Raw genomic sequence first — 20,721 nt, 5'->3', positions numbered from 1 at the left:
CAATAGATTTCGTAGGGCACGCGATGTAAAGAATATTTTAGGTATTTTTTTTATACTTAGGGTTATATTATTAGAGTTTTAGTAAGGATCCCTAACTTTTTTCAAAAATATTAAAGTCTATGACACTCGGGAATAGTGTAGCTTCCAAACAGTGAAAGAATTTTTCAAATCGGTTCAGTAGTTTCGGAGCCTATTCAATACAAAAAAATAAATCTTTTTTTAATTCATTTTCAATAAAAAAAATATATCAGACTAAATGAGCTGGCAGACTTCGTAGTGCATCAATCGATAAATAAAATAAACTTTTGTATAAAATAAACTTAAAACAAACAAAAGGAATCCGTCCGACTGGGGACACATCAAAGGAAAAACAAAATTGTTATTTTTATTTAATTCCGAGCATTTTCATATTCATCTACCTTTTAAACCTTCCCTGGACTTCCACAAATAATTCAAGACCAAAATTAGCCAAATCGGTCCAGCCGTTCTCGAGTTTTAGCGAGACTAACGAACAGCAATTCATTTTTATATACAGAGAAGAAGAAGATTATGAATATTGATATCAAACTGTTTTTACGAATGTATTTACTTAATTGTACGCTTCTGAGTCTGATATGTATAATTCAATTGAACGACTCGTATATCATGTGGAAGTATATATGTAAACAGCAATAACGACAATTTATACGAACATTGCACCCGGCATATCTGAACTGAGCGCAGATATAAATCACGGAGGCCCAGACTACATCAGCAAATGCAATTTTGATCGCAATTAAATCCGTGTTGTGAATTACATTATCGGATATAGAGTTTAAAAACGATACTGTTTTTGTTTTGTTTTTTTTAAGCATTCATTCGGTTACATTTAGCGATTTTTTTTCAAATTACAACACAATTTTGTAACAAAATAATAGGTTTTATTTGGTGTTAAGTGGTTACTGGAGCCCATAGACAACTGCAACGTAAATGCGCCATCCACCTTGAGATATAAGTTCTAAGGTCTCAGTATAGTTAGTTACAAAGGCTGCCCCATCCTTCAAACTAAAACGCATTACTGCTTCACGACAGAAATAGGCAGGTCGGCAGGTCTGAGAATTCGCGAATACGGCAGTTGCATACCAAAAGAAATAAAAAAAATCACGATGATACAAATTTAACAAGGTTTATTGAATTATTGTGGCCTGTGAGAATTACGGAATTTGAAAATTCAATATTATTTATGTTTTTCCTTTGTTTATCTACATAGGCCGAACAGGGTTCGCTTCATATAGTTATGGGAGTAGACATGTATACTGAAATATACATATGTCGCCAGGATCCGTGAGATTAAAGTCTCAATGGTACTGCTTAACGAATGTCCTTGAATCCTTCGGTGTTCTATTGCAGAAAAGGGGCGGGTTGAGTCATTTCTTCCCTAACCTATTCATGATTATCTAAAATATATCTAAAATTATCTTGTACTAGCAAAATTGATTTTCTTTTATCAGATCAATTAGTGGAATCAGAGATGAATTTCAGCTTTGACAGATTTTTATTAACGTTATCGATGGAAATAACTTAAACAGCTACGATAGAACCCAATTTGAGGCCAATTTTACTTCAAACAATTTAAAAAATAAATTGAAAAGTTAAGGTTTTGTTTCATAACCTCAAAAATAGCTCATATATACTTCACAAACGTTATTCGTGATTATAGAAATCGCGTGTTACAAAATATAAAATACATTTAATTCTCGAAGCCTTAAAAATTTGCATAATGGCTTAACAGTATACGAAAATTAGTCGGAAAGTTCTTAAATGTGATCTACTTTGCTAGTGTAAAAAAACTTGTTAATTTATTCATATTTATCAAATACAATCTTATATGTAGATACTTGTGAATTCAAGATTTAAAATCGTATACAGTTTCTCGTTGTCATTCCTGGAAGTGGCTTAAGGGGTGTGCAGACATTTGGTTTTTTAATTAAAAGAGACAGGCGGATCTTAATTAAAACGGGAGCTAAGCGAGCTTCGGAGAAAGCTCCGTGATATTATTACCTCTATATCATACGAGCCGAGTATTACGAGGAAACCAGACCGGTTTTCTTGTTTTTTTCCCTCATAAGGCTTCGTTTTTTTTTTATGACAAGCGTCTGCGGTCTTGACTGAAGTTGCAACGTCCGCAGAATTAAAAATAATAATCTATGTTGCTATAACGGAGCTTAGGATATATTTGCGATCTATTTCGTGGGTTCTGTTCTTTAGATTCAAGTGACGATCAGGTCTGTTTGCTATTTATCTGGGTTTAAATATCTTCATAATATGTACCTAGTCAGGTCATAAATTCTGTCACATGTTTAATGTAAAATAATTGAAACAAGTTTATTCATTATGTAACCATTCATATACCAAAATTAATTTAACGAAACATAGATTCTTATGACACTAAAGTTTATTCAAAATGACCTCCGTGATTTTGAATGCAGGCCTTCAATCTGCGCGGCCAGTCGTCTATCGCAGCACGAACGAGGTCCATGTCAATATCGGCGGCTGCCTTAATCAAGGATGTCTTGAGTGACTCCAAATTGGGATGAGGCTTTGAGCACCCCTTTTCCTCCAAGTGTTGCCATATCTTGTAATCTAACGGATCCAAATCTGGACTGGAGGAGGGCCAGTCTTCGTGCCGGATGAAGTCGATTTCACGCGCCGCCAGCCACTCTTGTGTGCTCTTTGCTCTATGAGCCGGCGCCGAATCTTGTTGGAATACCCAGTGCCTGTTATTGAACATGGTATGAGAAACAGATTCCACAAGGTTCGTCAGGACTGTATTTTGATACACAACTGCATTCGTTTTTACACCTTTCTCACAAAAATGTACCTCTGTTAAGCCCCAATAAGAAACTCCCAACCATACCATGAGCGAGGATGGAAAATGACCTCGTTGGACACGCGGAATACGGTTGCTCGCTTCTTCACTACTGTGTGCGTACACCTTATCATTTTGTTTGTTGTAGCTCTCTTCTACGGTAAAATTGTTTTCATCCGAAAAAAAAAATCCCGATATTTTTTTCCCGCGTACCGCTTCAACAAAGCGCGGCATCTCTTCAGTCTCAGGTCCATTAGACGAGCATTCAAACAATGTCCTGTTTTTCTTCGATATGCCCGAAGCCCTAAGTCTTCATTTAACACCCTTTTGACCGTGGTTCTGCTTAACCCCATCTGAAGGGCCAACAGTTTCTGCTTACGTTTGGGATTTCTTTGAATTCGCGCCTTCACAGCTTTTATCACTGCTGGAGTCCTAACAGACCGAGGGCGACCACTTCTTGACCTGTCATCTACACTAGAGTCTTCATTGTATCGTTTGATGGTACGATAAACGAATCTTTTGGTTATATTCAAATTTTTCAGTATGTTAAAAATTTGAATTGGCGCGTAACTGCAACGAGCAACGCAATAACTGCAACACGGTCTTCTTTAAGCGTCCACTCCATATTTAAAAATGAGTAAAATTCTAAAAGTATATGTTTTTATTTTCATGAACAATTCGAAATTCGAATTCAATAAACTTTTTTGTGGCCAGCATTCTAAAAGAAAAGTTTTTACTGTGTGACAATACTTATGACCTGACTAGTTATATATTTAAATGTATGTCAAACTACTTACTCTATATCAGTTTCTGCTTCCCATGGTTCAGGAAATCCTGGCTTGGATTACGGTGATTGTGTGTGTGATTTACGTTCGATTATGTCATTGATTTATAAAAAAAAAAGAATGTGTGGTGTCGTGGGACACAGAATAGGAACGAATTTCCTTATTATAAAAATATTAATTTTAAGTTCTATTCGAGGTATAAAGAGAATAAAACTGGAGGTTTCGTAACAACCCACAGTCATTCGGTAACGTGCAAACTTATTGTGGTACACTTCATTCACGTTTGTTTGTATAAGAGTTAGTGTATTGTGCAAACGAAAGATCTGAGATCGTGGTCAATTAATGATAAAAAAAGTGTGTGTGTCCGCTCCGACGCACGACTGGAGTTTACTGGATATAAAAAATTAAACGAAACAATACGAGAAATAGTTCTATATTACGACAACACGATACACTACAGATTATTAACAAATTAACGAGACACAAAACAAACGACTAACAAATATATGAAAATACAATAATGAGAGAAACGCGCGATCAGTACGAGGCTTTGTGGCGGACTGCCGGCGCAGCAGCCCGGCGTCACCTGCAATAACGCGGCCGCGCGTTGGCTCCTGATTGGCGCGCGCACGCATCACGCAATCAGGAGCCAATCAGGCGCATAACGCATTTCGTGTGACATGCTAGTACGATTTTGATTGGCGCGCGCACGCATCACGCAATCAGGAGCCAATCAGGCGCATAACGCATTTCGTGTGACATGCTAGTACGATTTTGGTCCCCATAATTTTCATACCCCGGGCCTATATATGTAAATCGATTCTAAAGGAGTAAACTCCAAAAATATGTTATTTTTTGTACGTTATTACAAAATGAAGTCGTACACTGTGTGCATTACTAATAAAAATCTTACGTTAAGGACGTTTTTTCCCGGTTAGGGTACCCCTCCGCATCGTCCCATAAGGAACTTCGTTCCAAAAATTCAATGTTCTCAGATAGAATAGAACGGCATATAATCATTGTGGTGTATTAGGTTCAATGATTTTTTTTTCTAATGTTGCAGCTGTTACTCCATACCGGCGAACAACATGTCTGGTGGCTCTCATGTGTCGCGAACTACATTCGGCGGAGCCGACTCCGAGATGTCCAGTGGTAGTGCTCCACCGCTTCCCAGTCCAGCATCGGCTGGAGCCGCACTAGTCTCGCCAGAAACTTTAAGCAGACACAGCAGTCCGCCCCCGCTACCTCCTCATCCGTCGCACCAGCATCCGGCGCCATCTTGTTCTTCTCATCGGGTACATATGGAGTCGCCCTTACGGTATGTTTTTTCCGTTTGAAAGAAAATGAGCGTTTTTTTTTTAAATAATAAACTAAGCTGCACGAGATATTATCACAGACGTGGATGGGTTTTTTATGCGTAGATGGGTCCACAAACTCTTGACTCACCTGGTACGCACTAGCCCATAGACTTCAACGTGAATGCAGCCATCTTTCTTGAGACATAAGGTAGACTTTTTACAATAAACTCAGCCACTAGTAAAAAAAGTATCTATAATGTGTGTGCTACATTATTTAATGAAGATTTAATAAATTATAAAATCGGTAATTTACTTGTGTTAGGTTATGCGGTCAACACGCACTAATATGCACTTCCGAATAAATATCTCTCTATAAGGTTAGTGATCGCTGTTTTGGTTATGATGATAAAATTCTATGATGTTTTGTTATAATGATTTATGGTGATAAAATTGAGACTTCGCCATCATCTCTCAGGATGGTTATAAAATACCTGTTCAGATCAGTCTAACATCAGGTTTACATAAGAATAAGAAATTGAATAGGACCAGGTGAGATATCACATCATCAGAAAAGCTTTTACTATCATTACCTATTTTAGTAAATCTTGATTGTCAATCGACTGAACGATTGAATCAAATAATGTTACAAAGTGTTCTAACATGATAAATATTTTTACAAACTCTTATTCCCATTTTTTATTGCTTACCGGAGCCCATAGACATCTACAATGTAAATGCCGCCACCCACCTTGAGATATGATTTCTAAGATCTCTGTATAGGTACAACGGCTGCTCCACCTTCCAAACCGAAACGCATTATTGCTTCACGGTAGAAATAGGCAGGGTGGTGGTACTCACAAGACGTCCTACCACCAGTAAAAATCATATATCACCACATCTCTCATACTGTATATTACTCGTAGTACTAGTTCTAATTCTTGAAAACCTGTTCCCTTTAATAATAATTAAAAAAAATTGATTGTGTGTTATCAGTTTGAAACAAATGATTGTTTACACAAATAAAAGAAATATTCGTTCCGTTATGTAATATGTTTCTTTTATAAATCAAAGGTTCATCATTCATTTTCCGTCCAATTTACAACACCTTTGTGTTCAGACAAGATGCACGTAAGACAAAGAAAACCTTTGTTCTTCCACAGACTCGTTACATAGTCAAATGAACGCCTTCTTGAATTTAATGTGACAATATTGTAGACAGACGTGCAAATACGCCTCTAATGAACTTCGGCTGCGGAACGATACTGAAGATGCTGATTTATGTAGGAAATGAGTAGAGGGACACATTTGAAATTTGACAACAGCGAGCAGCTATCATCGTTTTTTTTGTGTTGTAAAATGTTGATCGTAAAGATTGATTTGATGTTAAGCCACTTGGCCTTTCGATTTATGTACGTGATTTGAATAGAGGGGCTTACCGTTATGCGCATGATTACTACCTTTATTACCTAAATATATTTAAGATTCGGGGTCTGTATGTAAATGTGTAAATGTTTTGATCTCATCTGTATGTTTCCATGACCTGTAATACAGGATAAAATTCCTAGCTTAGGGCTGTATAATTTTGATACTATAAAGACACATAAATCAATCACATAGATTTGAGCGTTCACTAGGTATTAATTACAATTTACTTTTTCGCTTTCTTGAGGTAATGCGTTCGTCGCTTCTCATGGAATCGAAATTTCGTCATTATTCATCTATACCTTTATAGTTTTTGACAACAGATGGGATTAATCGTACCGCCTTAACATTCAAGAAATGTCCCAGAACATTCAAGAAATATCCTAGTTTTTCGATAAACATTTCTGCTATTAGACAATAGATGGCGTTACTCGTTCAGGCGCAGTTTATCCGAGATTAACTCATAACTAAAGAATTAAACAAGTTGGAAAACAGAAATAAATTTTAAATTGCTATGAATTTATTTTATCCCGCACTGCCGATTTAATTAATCGGATTAATTTGAATCCCTTACATGTTGAGAGCCTTGGCAATTATGATTCTCATCATCGTTTCACCTCATCTCATTGCGATATTACGTTAAATTTATTCTAAACCTACAACGGTTTCAATTTCATTTGTTTCACATTACAAAACTTGTACCTGCCCGCGGAATTTGTCTTCATTAGATTTGGTTTCATTCTAATTGCAACGCATGATTGATACGCGACAGAAACAGGCAAAATAGATTAAATGGTAGCACCCGTGACATTGTGCCGGATTTCATTTTTATTTATTTATCGTGGTAGTCTTTTGTGAACACGAGTTTGTTTGAGTATTTCAAGCCTAATTGCTATATAAGAGTTTTGTTACAACAATATTTGATATAAGGGAATTGGGAACGAAGACAGATGGGTAGTGTTAGTGCTTCTCGTCTAAAACGTTAAAATACTGTTAACCTTTCAACGCACCACTTAATCAACAACGCGTGAACGCATAGATTACAATTATCAATATCGTTTTCTGAAGACTAGTTTATCAGTTGTACAAAAAGTCTTATTTAGAAAAAGGTATTGGACAAGAAGTTTTTAATTGAAACTGTTATCGTTAGATGACCGTAAAATAAGTTACGTATAACCCCAGCCAGTGCACTAATGAGATTCGGGCAGTTAACTAACTTAGAACCCTCGTCAACTAATACGACCAGGGATGTCGCCTTTATCAAATTTACTTAATCTAAATTTGTATGTATACCACATCCTGACGTTTCTATGTTCATAAGTTCTATTTCTAACAACGAAATTTCTATAGAATATTTCATTTTGTGCATTACAAAATTCTACACAAATGTTTTAATAATGCTGAAAAAAACGTTTTTTTTAATTTATTTTTTTTGCTTATGTGGGTGGACGAGCTCACAGCCCACCTGGTGTTAACTGGTTACTGGAGCTCATAGACATCTACGACCCACCGTCAATGCGTCACCCACCTTGAGATATTAGTTCTAAGGTCTCAGTATAGTTACAACGGCTGCCCTACCCTTCAAACCGAAACGCATTACTGCTTCACGGCAGAAATAGGCAGGGTGGTGGTACCTACCCGCGCGGACTCATAAGAGGTCCTACCACCAGTGCTCATTTAAATATGTTTCGTTGTGCTTTTAACGTTTAAAAAAATCGATCACAGTTTTGATAGCTTTATGCTTGTTATTTTTCTGACAGGATGTCCAGTGCTCCATCAATGAACTTGGGTGGTTCATTGTCGCTACAACCCATGCTGTACGGAGCTGCGAGCGCTGGTTCGGCTCACGTTCCTCTGCCGCCAACAAGACGCTCACCACGACCTTCCAACACTATACAGCAGATGCACGTTATAAGCGCGTGAGTATGCTTTAACCAACTTTTTCCATGGGGAGTGCTCTGAGGAACTCTTTGAGATGATCCCCTCATCTCCTTTTTATCATCGCATCCCCAGCCATCGGAGCAGAGTTCATCCATATTATCTGGAACCGCTGCGTTTATCGACAGTGCGTTTCCAGAGGTTTTTTGCCATCCGGCTATCGAATGAGCTCCCCTCCACGGTGTTTCCTGAGCGCTATGACATGTCCTTCTTTAAAACAGGCTTGTGGAGAGTATTAAGCGGTTGGCAGCGGCTTGGCTCTGCCCCTGGCATTGCTGAAGTCCATGGGCGACGGTAACCACTCACCATCAGGTGGGCCGTATGCTCGTCTGCCTACAAGGACAATAAGAAAAAGCCACCTCACTGGTATTGTCATGACTTATTTATCCTTATACTTGATTCACTTAGGAATGGTCTCTGTACGTAACAATGTATGTTTCATTTATATCTCTGTTCTTATCGATAGCTTTCGTGAAAATAAAACATCATATTTATGCAAGTGGTCAAATAAGCAGGTAGGCATCGACTTGGATATATCTCTGGCATTGCTAAGGTCCAATAGCGACGGTAACCACTTACCTTCAAATAGACCGTATGCTCGTCTGCTTACAAGGGCAATAAAAAAAATTAGAGCAGAATGAGTAAATTTTTCGAAAAGTAATACTCAAGTACCCTGTTAGTGTTAAAAATTTTATAAATAATTATAATAGTTTATACTTATCGTTAAAGGTATATAAGTATATTTATTTAATAAAGAAATATTATAGGGTCTATGAAATATAATTAAAATTTAATGGAATATATTTAAAATTTCATTTAAATGTTATAAAAAAATTAATTTTATGATACAGTAGTACAGTATCAGCAATGGCCTAAGATATTAGTGAATATTTCCACTACGCGAGACTAAAATAAATACTTTTAACCAACATATCAACCGCATTTTTTTTTCCTGTAATTATAATAAATTACGACAAGAATTTTAATTACCGACATTAATTCCAGTAAGCCCTTCTAAGATATCGAATGCAGCACTATAATTATCCTATTGTTGGCTATATTCGGAAGCCCTTCCTAAGCCTCTAATGCGTTTCGAAGTGCTGTGAAATTTGTTTGTGGAAAGCATCAAATTAGAAAATATGTTATTTATACGATGCTTTGTTTAATGTTAAATAATAATTGTTATGTTTAACTCTTCTACTTATAATGTTTATGGTTAAGGGCAAATATAGTTTTGTTATTGAATTGTAAAAGCGATTCCCGTGTTTTGTTTTCCGTCGCTCAAACGTGATTTCGAAATTTAAATGCACTTTGTTTGGTGTAAGAGTAATAGTTTTAATAGTACAGGATCCCTGATACACTTTTCATAATTTATTACTAACAAGCTGATTTTTCGTGAGTAGCTTCCTTTTGACTAGACGCCCAATTTTTTTCCTTACAGTAACGTTGGTAAATGGTAGCTTACTAGGAGTAGCACGGATAGAATATGTTGATTTCACGAATTTAAAAAAATTATTACTAATCGAATTTTTCTTTGTTAATTATAGAGATAATTATCTAAATAACGTGAAAAAATATTTGTCCTACAAAATATAAGGTTTTGTTAGGGAGTCCCCCCTCTCCAACATGTATCATAAACAAGGTAATGAAAAATAATTACTAACCAGCTGATTTTTTTTTTATTGGTTAGCTAACATTTGCATGGTTCACCACCCACATTGTCCTAAAGATTGCGTGGTATGTCGTCTTGGTCCTACGCTCAAAAGTTGTAGTACTAATACGTAATGAAAAATAATTACTATCAAGCTGAATGTTCGAGAATAGCTTCGTTTCAATGAGACGCCCTACTAATTCTTTTACGAAAATTCTCGATTGTGGCTTATAACTACGATAATAGGGATGAAATATGTTGATTTGACGAATTCTTTTTTTTATTACTAACATAATAATATAGCAGGTCTATTGATTATAGTTGTAAATCCCAAAATACTATATTTTCAAACAGAACTAAACAGTGACAAGAACAAATCAGAAGATACGAAACTTCCGTGAATGCCTTGTCAATTGTATCTAACTAGATCCGGATCCAATAAATCGGCATTCCCTTGTACGTGGACTTCGTTTATTTCACGATCCTTCGCTTTCGTCGAAAATGTGACGTCAGACAGCAATAAAGCTCCTTTTATGCGAGAAAATTTTTGAAGAACACTCTCATTTTGAACAGGCATAGGCAGGGTCGTACGTAAGCGCGTGGAGGCAATAATCTTTCTACGGTCTTGTGGCCCACTCGTAAATGTGAATATAAGGCTCCTGTACTTATTTAACGCGGTACTAGAATGTAACAAATACGCGGATAGCTCCATAGGTTGTATATATTTTAAATTAATGAGTTTTTCCTTTGATAAGTAATCCATATTCGTTCCCTGAATCAGGGATATCTGATATTATTTGTATTTTCGATATTAAGTCATATGAATATCAATCTCTGGTTTCTATAGTACAGGGAATCCTAGTTTGGGGTCAGGTGACCGTGCGGGATTTATTTCTGATTACATATCGACGCTTGAAAGGCAAACCTGACTAAGCGACAATGCGTGAACTTTACAGTAGACTAATTTAAAGTTGAAATATCTGAAAAAAAAAATATTTTAACGAATCTAGCTGTAGGATTGAAATGATTTTAATAGACCTAGAAATTATTATTTTTTGCGCATCGAATATGGTTATTGCCTATCATTTATGTATAAAGCAGTTATTGTTGCTTAGTCACGTTTGCCTTTCAAGCGTCGATATCTACTCTTTTTTATTGTCGGATATCCCTATTAGGGCAACATTAGAAAGGTTACGATTCATATTTATAAATTAGCCATTTTTTTATATATATATTTACGTATGTTATAATATAGCAGAATTCAAAACCGCCACGCATCTACCATTCATTTTCGACTTAGAGACTAGATCGAAGTGAGCTTCTACGACAAGTTTTACCAAATGGAAATTGTTTTCCTTTAATATTAAGGAAGTTTATTTAAATACAGTAGGAATTTACTTAATACAAAACAGCTTGACTAACATAAAGGATAGATTAGGAATAGGCGGGTATTACGTGAAAACTTTTACAGTTGGTAATGCGTATTCTATGAGTTTACGGGTAGGTACTATTCTCTTGCTTATTTATGCCGCGAAGCTATCATGTATTGAGGTATGAAGGATAGGGATAAAATAGGGAAGAATAAAATAGAGATAGACCTCGAACTATACAATTGAGACTTACTAACTGGTGGTAGGACCTCTTGTGAGTCCGCACGGGTTGGTAACACCACCCTGCCTATTTCTGCCTTGAAGCAGTAATGCGTTTCAGTTTGAAAGGTGGGGTAGCCGTTGTAACTATACTGAGACCTTAGAACTCATATCTCAAGGTGGTTTTTTTTTATTGCTGATATGGGTGGCTTCAATTACCTTGTAGATGTATATGGGCTCCGGTAACCACTTAATACCAGGTGGGCTGTGAGCTCGTCCATCCATCTACGCAATATATAAATACAATTTACCTCATATCGATAAGCAGAAATCTCGTTCTGTCTACGGGCTCGGTAACAGCTTAGCAATAGACGAGGCTCCATTGTCCATATCAGCAAAAAAAAAACGGTTAAAAAACTCCCCTCTGCAATCATTGGCCGAATGGTAAAATTGGCACAGTGAAAAATGTCCTCGTTTCTCTGTCGTGTAATAAATTACAAGAATACGTAAGTCTTGAGGTGGAGTGTTCTCGCCCCTCGCAAGTGCGGCGACCAGCACGTGGATATAATGTAATCGACATCACTTTTATTAGGGTTCCAGAACGGACGTATTAAATTCACTTCAAATATATCTATTGCCAGAAATAAAGGTTTCCGCAATAAAAATTTTATACGTTCCACTCTTCGGTCAATTGTGAAATCGAGATGTCCGGACGCATTTGATTATAAGATAAAATTAAAACTTTACACGAGACGATGGGCCCCAAGGGGGGCCCTGAAGCAAAGAAACTTTTGTCAGAAATCTCCAAATGCTTGAAGGAGGCTACACGTGATGCTAAGGCTGGCTGGTATTTTACACAGAGAGTGAGTCTGGCTGTCCAACGAGGTAACGCAGCCAGTATCTTGGGAACTGTGCATCCTTCAAGCGCATTGGAAGATTTGTTCTACTGTATGAATTGATTTATGTTAAATTAATTTGATTTGTTATCACTACATAGTATAAAACAAAGTCGCTTTCTCTGTCCCTATATCTGTCCATATGTATGCTTAAATCTTTAAAACTACGCAACGGATTTTGATGCGGTTTTTTTAATAGATAAGAGTGATTGAAGAGGAAAGTTTATATGTACAATAACATCCATTAAACAGTTGAGAAATTAATAATATATTACAGTTTACGAAGCGAAGCGAGGACGGGTCGCTAGTTTATTAAAAAACTCTAAACAAGTATACTTTACACATATTATAATAGATACAATATTTTAGACTGGGCATGTACCGTGTACAGTTTAGTTTAATTGATTAGTAAATAGGTGAAAATTTACGCTTTATTTTTAGACTATTGTTGATTTAAGTGTGTTTTGGGGTTAGCTAGCCGCTCTGTATGAAAATAGTGAAGCTTATTGTGACGATTAATGTAATCAGAGGTATTGAATGCAATAACAATCTTACCTACATATTTTATCGATACATTAAACGTATTTCGTCCCTGCTCTCACGATTCGCACTCGCAAGGGAAATTGCATTTTCCTCGCTGAATGTGCACTCTGATGAAAAGCACTCGGTGCGGTGACACCGCGTGCTCTAGTGCTTGGAAATTAACAACTATATACACAGAGCCACCGTCTCGCAGAGCTTCTTTATTCGAAAACAAAACAATGTCGTTGAATGCTACACAACCGACAGGATTTTGCTGACTGTTTAAATGGCTTTTGTATTTGAATTGGATAAAGCGCTGTGTTATCTATATATTAATACGTGAAGCAAAAACTTTGTATCCCTTTTTAAGAAAATTGCGCGGACGGAGGAGTATGAAATTTTCCACACTTATAGAGAGTATAGAGAAGAAGTGCACAATGTTAATATTTTTTTTAAATAATGCATAAAAGATACATTAAATCAATAAAGAAAACATTACACACACTACATACCATGTATTTGACGCACAATTGAGAATAGAATATAGTTTGTCTTTGTTAATATTTTTATAGTGTAGTCTTGGCTAAATTTGTGATTATAGAAGTATAAAATACAATCATAATAGTGTACAAACTTACAATTCCAATTAATTATAGTCGAATTTCGACTACTGCGGGACCTCTAGTATTTTAAATTAGCCACGGGGTTGTTTTCGTTTCAGTAAATTTTCTGAGATTGCAAAACTGCAAAGTACTACTGTATATATACTTTATAGTATTATGACGATATTGTACTGTGAAGTTTGATAAGGAATTTTTTTTTTTTTTTTTTTTTTTTTTATTGCTTATATGTGTGGACGAGCTCACAGCCCACCTGGTGTTAAGTGGTTACTGGAGCCCATAGACATCTACAACGTAAATGCGCCACACACCTTGAAATATAGTTCTAAGGTCTCAGTATAGTCACAACGGCTGCCCCACCCTTCAAACCGAAACGCATTACTGCTTCACGGCAGAAATAAGCAGGGCGGTGGTACCTACCCGTGCGGACTTACAAGAGGTCCTACCACCAGTAAAAAAAATTGGAATACGGATAAGGGAATTCATGCCAACGTTCCATTATTTTTAGGATAGGCGTCTGTTTGTAACGCGGCAGTATCGCACAGTTTTTAAACGCTTTGTCAATGGCAGTGAATAGTGTTAGTATCAAAAGAATTAAGACTTTAAGAAGTGTCTGAGTTTAAGGGAATAATTGAAACATTATACTTACTATAAATTACACAGGTAAGAAATATAGACAGTTCTACGACTACATTTTTATTCGGATAATAGATCATCTTCCAAGTTAGAATATCGGTTATTCATTTGTTTTTATTACACTTAACCAAGCAGCGACAGAGACATATGAATTGCGTAAAAAAAATTAGGTCAGAGAGTAATTTAAGCTACTTCATATCTCGAAACATTTATACTTTTTTCAAATTATAGAGAACTCTTAGTTTCTTACTAAGGCGGAATCAAGCTCTTGAGTTTGTCATACATCATTTGCAAATTATCATCTTTTTAACAACCAAAAATCTTCAAAGGCTAGGTACATATTTATATAATTCCGACACCCACGCAATTAGAATGTTTATTGTGTAGTCATACCATTATAAGTTCATTCAAGTCAGAGGAATATCGTAGAACCAAAATATACATATATATGTATATGACTTTGTATATTTCGGAGAACCACAACAATTAGCATAGCCTTTACCGGCGGTTCGAAACCACAAGTACTTTGACTGGAACTTCAAAGGTGAGGATAACTTTGATAATTACTTGGCGCAAAATAAACGAAACAACTTCTTAAGTGATACGGATTCTAAGTATAAATTACATGTGGGTGAAGTTCATTCGAATAATTCATTTTTGGTTTTAGAACTTTCAGCTTCAGCGTAGCAGCACAGCTTATATCATAGCCTCGTCAAGGTTTTGTGACAAGAGTAGGAAATTAAGTATAGAGTTGAATATGTACTAACATTGTCTATGCAGCTAGCTTTTTGGCTAACAAGATCACTTTATTTTTATATTGTGAAGCATGATATATGATTAATATATTGATAAAATCCGTATTGTAAATGTGTTAATTGAAATGTTGCAAATTGTGGAAAAGGACAATGTTTTTTTGTTCAAACATATTAACGGGTTATTTTAAGATAATATAATGTTCGGCTTTTAATTTCTTAATTAAAACTATTTTTACAGTTTGATTTCGCACTTTTAATTTTATCTATATATTAATACGTGACGCAAAAACTTTGTACCCCTTTTTACGAAAATTGCGCTATGAAATTTCCCACACTAATAGAGAATATAGAGAAGTGCAGATTGTAATTTTTTTTTAATTAGGCATAAAAATCAATTAAATCAATTAAAGAAAACATTACACACACACGCATGCATACTACTTGTACAGATTTTTTTTCCTTATATGCGTGGACGATCACAATAAGAATATAAGAAGAGCAATAAGAAAAGTGTCAAACTTTTTTTTTGCGTATAGTCTGTGGTCAAATTGAGAATAGATTAAATATTATTTGTCCTTAATAATATTTTTCTAAAGTGTAGTCTTGGCGAATTCTTTTAAAGAAGTAAAATAGTCTTTAACAATAGAACCAAATTATACACTGAATTATACACACAAATTATATACAGAAATTATAATAATATGATTTCAATTAATTATAGTCGAATTTTGACTACCGGGGGACCACTAGTTGTTATAAAATCACGAGATTACGAAACCGCTTTTACGGTGTAATCTCGTATTTTATTTTATTTTTATTTACTTTAGTTTTAATTAAGTCTACGACTTGCGTAACCCCAAGGTAAAAAATAAATTAATTTATTGTAATTTTCAATTTTTAACCAAACCTAAAGGAAAGTGATGGCTAAGTTAAGAATTTTCAAACAAAGTCTTCTAAACTCAACTAATTCCTGAATCCAAAGGTTATCATTTGAAATGTGACGTCATAATTTAAGTTAGTCTATAAACGCGCATATTGTACGGTGGACGGTACCTTCGTACGCGTATATTTTGAGTCAGTGCGGAGCTCGTAACGCAGTTGCCATGACAACCGAGTATTAGAAGAGGGGATCCTTCCCTCAGGGCGAACGCTGAGTACTCTCGACGACCAGGTTCGTGTGACATCTTTGATTTTAAAGTTCATTCTAAATGCGTAGCACGAAATATTTTTAGAGTTCATACGAATTTGGGCAAAAAAGTTGCAAGTATCTATCTGTATTAGCTTTTATTTTAGTTTTTAATCTTCTTAATCTAAATGAAGTATTTATCTTATTTTTAAGTTTAATGGCTTAATTGAAAGAAGGGAATGTTGTTAGTTCAATCATTCAGTCTGTTTTTGAATAGATTACGAACGGATAAAAGGATCGCCGAATCGGAAATTCAATTTGTATTCTTATTTACTCTGCTTCATTTCGGCATTGCGTTTTGTATAGGTTTCACTTGCTTTTTTCATTCAATACGTATTACCTATATATAAGCAACTAAGCAAATTAGGAGAATATCTCTGTGTGAAATAATTGTTTTGGGTTTGTGAAACGTAGAAATGTAATCTGAATCATTTATATTAGTGCCTGGTGTCGCGTGTAGCTAGAACAGATATGAATAGTCCGTGATCACGAAAATTAAATGGACCTAGACAAGCCCTTACTGATCCATCCGATTCACTAACACTATTATTAGACGCCTGCAGCTCTCTGGCACTAGGAGCAGACTTAAGGATCCTGGTAATCGTACTCATCGAATATCGAAATGAGTATTTCAGAAAAGCTCTGTCTGAACTCATCAAATGTTATATTATTCTCAACCGGTCTCCTTACAATTGTTTTTAATATCGTTAAATAAATACATCATGTAGGTATTGATTATGATTTTGGTAATAACCCATTTTTTTAATGTTAAAATATTCGAGACTATTTTTATGTCGTCTGAAAAAGCCGTAACCGTAATTGCTACTGCGAGTTTAATAGCTTAATTTGAAACACGGTGAGTAGTATGCTTAGTTTATGCTGTTTGATAGAAACGACCTTTTGCGTCGCTATTAAATAAGGATTAAGAAAAGAAAAAAAAACGCACACGAGCTAAAATTCGCGTTCGGAGCTTTGAACATGGTGAGCTTTACCGTAAAAATCCACTTAAGAGGCGCCATATGTGAAAAGGGAATGCGCAAAGTATTGAATTATTAATGCAGGCATCTTGTCGTCTTATTGAGATACAAATTTCAGATACAATAAAAGTACAGGCGTGCCTAAAATGCCGTGTGAATCAATTTAATTGCAGTAACGTTCGTTTTTGATGCAATTTGACTCAATGGTAATGGTATTGCAATATCGCGTATCGCGTATCCTCGCCCAGAATTTGAACTTAGGTCATTTGTCGATAATAAGTTTTTGTAGTTTTAATGAATGCGTATAATTATTTCGTGACGGATTTAAATGAACTATCGACCCAAACGACAGCTGGTGGGTGGCTCAGAGACCAGTAAGAGAGTGTGAGCCACATAATAATATAATATATATCTTCGTTAAGTATACATATATTGTAGGTTGCGATTTTTTTTTTTGGTTTGTTCATGTCATTAAACCAGCCGCCGCCGTCAAACATGTATTTTGGTATTCACTTTTAGAATTCGTGGTTAGTAAGGAGAGATTGGATGCGGAAGGCGGAGGATCGTTCATTGTGGCGGACTATGGGAGAGGCCTACATCCAGCAGTGAAGAGATACAGGCTAATGATATAAGGAAAACCCACCAAATAATTCCTTTGCCAATCTATGAGTACATACAAGTCAAACATAAAATTTTGCATGACTCGAATCAAATCTCACAGAGCTTGAAACGGATCGATGGTGTTCGGATTTTCATAAACTTACTGGGTTATTTTATAAACTCACAAGTTCCATTGCTGAATATAATAAAACTTTCATTCGATTTTCATGCTGAAAAATAACAAAGGTAACAAAAGGAATAAAACAAAGAATAAAGTAAGCATTAACTTTAGGAACGTTATTCAATATTCTGTTTTTGTATTGCGTCCACAGAAACGAAGGGTCAAAGGTTGTTCAAATATGTACATATATTAATATTGGCTTATTATTCATCACTCATCAATATTCACGTGATACTCATATCGTGCCGAGAGTAGATACGCGTATTAAGTCTTTTATACGTATTCAATGAAGTCAGCGAGATAAGGGTCGAATTAAAATAAATCTATACATATTTAAAATACAAAAGTAATTTTGTCTGTCTGTTAGATAATCACGATCAAACCATTGAACCGATTTTGACAGAATTTGATGTGAAAATTGTTTCAAAATTTTAAAAATTATACAGTTTACATTACATCCCACAGCCGAGAGCGAGTCCAAATCCAAAATATGTGGTAGTCCGAGCGAAGCCGCAGCCGGAAAACTGCTAGTATTATACTGTATACTTATATTATATTATCGTATATGAAAGCTAAAATGAGCTTGTTTGTTTGTTACGCTTTTAGGTCGTAATTATTATAATCTGCCGATCATTATGATACCGATCATATTAAAGGCTTTCATACCTGTGGTCAAGTGTACAGAAAAAGTTATAGAGTAAATTGTCAACTTGCATCCAACAAAGTGCTTAATAGTAATTATGGGGACTTTTAATTGCCTCTGTAGGCAGATATATAACTCACCCAGATGCGACGCCAGAAATTCTAGGGACACAGCTAAGCCACTGTCAACCGCTGAGAAGTTTCTACAATCATTTTTGAAGAAGGAAATCGAAAACTATGTCGATCTTCTTTTTATTTTTTGTTCTTGCACTAGCGCAGAAATATTGTAAAAATAAGTTCATGTCACAGAGCGAGGTGGTACGTGACAAAAAAATTGTGGCAAAATAAACATGGAAATGACGGAGTCATCTCGAATATTTTTGCCGTGAAACATCTTCCATAGACCAATCCTCGTGGAATTGAGTGTATAAAATACACAGAGGACCAATCTATACGTGGTCTCATCGGTTTTAATCTATTACTGGTGGTAGGACCTCTTTTACTGGTGGTAGGACCTCTTGTGAATCCGCGCCGGTAGGTACCACCACCCTGCCTATTTCTGCCGTGAAGCAGTAATGCGTTTCGGTTTGAAGGGTGGGGCAGCCATTGTAACTATACTGAGACCTTAGAACTTATCTCAAGGTGGGTGGCGCATTTACGTTATAGATGTCTATGGGCTCCAGTAACCACTTAACACCAGGTGGGCTGTGAGCTCGTCCACCCATCTAAGCTATAAATAAATAAATAAATCTATGAGACAGATGTTTGCTTACAGAAATCGCAACGCAGTAATAAAAATCCTCCCCCGAAAACTACGTGTAAAATGTAATACGATTTAGCATTTAAATTGCTATGCAGATTTAAAAGAGATCCATTTTTGTTTGACCGCTCACATTTTGAGTGCCGTTTTTTGGGATCGGCAAACTCCATGATCGCGCAGATTAAAATTGAGTACGATGAATTATCTCTGCCTTTGAATAAAGTTGAAAATTTAATATAACGATAAATTAAGCGGTGGGCCTGATGTAATTAACGCCACGCCAACAGTTTATTACTGAGCTTCCAGCGGAGTTTCAGCACGTTTTCGGAGTTTATGATAAACGATGTCCATTAAACTTTGGTGAGCAGTGGATTTGACATGGTAATCGTCCGTCCAGTTACAAATCATACGGAAATAAGACCTGATGCCACACGATAAGATCCCAAAAATTTTTGATTACATGTATTTAAGCAGCCATTTCATATCAGGCGATCTGTGACATTGAAAAATCATCAATAGTGATATTGGAATATATAAAGCTCTCTAAATTAAGAATACTAGACACGTCCGACGGGTTCACCCGCATCTTTTTGAGTCTACAATAATTAAGTACTTGTGGTTTTTCTGTGGAGCTAAATGTTAACTGTATGTAAACAATTTATATTCATAACGTATCTCGTTGCATCTTTTTCCAACAAATGACAAAAACAAACAAATATACATTCTCAAATTAAATTATACTTAAGAAATAGTAGTATGGTAGATATACGAAATTTGATGGGTGCATTGTACGTTCAATAGGAACTATTTAATATATAATAGAAATAATAAGAACGAACTTTATTGCTTGTTAGAAACACAATAAACACCAACACGTGTTACTTTAATATGAAGTATGAAAGCAGCAACAATCATTTTCATTACATCACTAAACGAGTGTAAATTATAAGTAACTAGCTGACCCGGCAGACTTCGTTGTGCCTCAATCGACAAATAAAAGACCGACGGGGGACACATCAAAGGAAAAACAAAATTGTTATTTTTATTTAATTCAGAGGATTATCATAGTTGTCTACCTTTTAAACTTTCTCTGGACTTCCACAAATAATTCAAGACCAAAATTAGCCAAATCGGGTCAGCCGTTCTCGAGTTTTAGCGAGACTAACGAACAGCAATTCATTTTTATATATATTATATAAGTAATAAGTAATAACTCGTTCAAAGACAATGTTTCACAGTCAACGGCTTCGTCAGTTACGAGGAAATGAAAATAAAGGATCTTACAGTATTAGGAAATGTCCAGTGAGGTACAAACCTCTACGGAAGATCAATAAGAAACAAATGAGTCCCTTGTAGGACGTACTCAGAGTTTTTGTATTTGTTGAGCACTCGAAACAGAATGTTTTAGCCTTTTT

The 20,721-nt window shown here is 35.7% G+C and overlaps 1 protein-coding gene across 2 annotated transcripts in view; it reads left to right on the top strand.

Moving 5' to 3' along the window:
- The window catches only part of LOC101740010 (proton channel OtopLc), a 71,214-nt gene that overhangs the window by 32,537 nt on the left and 17,956 nt on the right, over positions 1-20,721 (top strand). For both annotated transcript variants that reach the window (XM_021349004.3, XM_004927881.4), the window contains 2 exons: positions 4,697-4,951; positions 8,114-8,272. In XM_021349004.3, coding sequence (XP_021204679.1) covers positions 4,697-4,951; positions 8,114-8,272 — 414 coding nt within the window. The remainder of the gene's footprint in view (positions 1-4,696; positions 4,952-8,113; positions 8,273-20,721) is intronic.

The sequence above is a fragment of the Bombyx mori genome, chromosome 13 (assembly GCF_030269925.1).
Source record: "Bombyx mori chromosome 13, ASM3026992v2".
Classification (NCBI taxonomy): Eukaryota; Metazoa; Arthropoda; class Insecta; order Lepidoptera; family Bombycidae; genus Bombyx; species Bombyx mori.
This window is presented reverse-complemented; position numbering and strand designations above follow the sequence as displayed.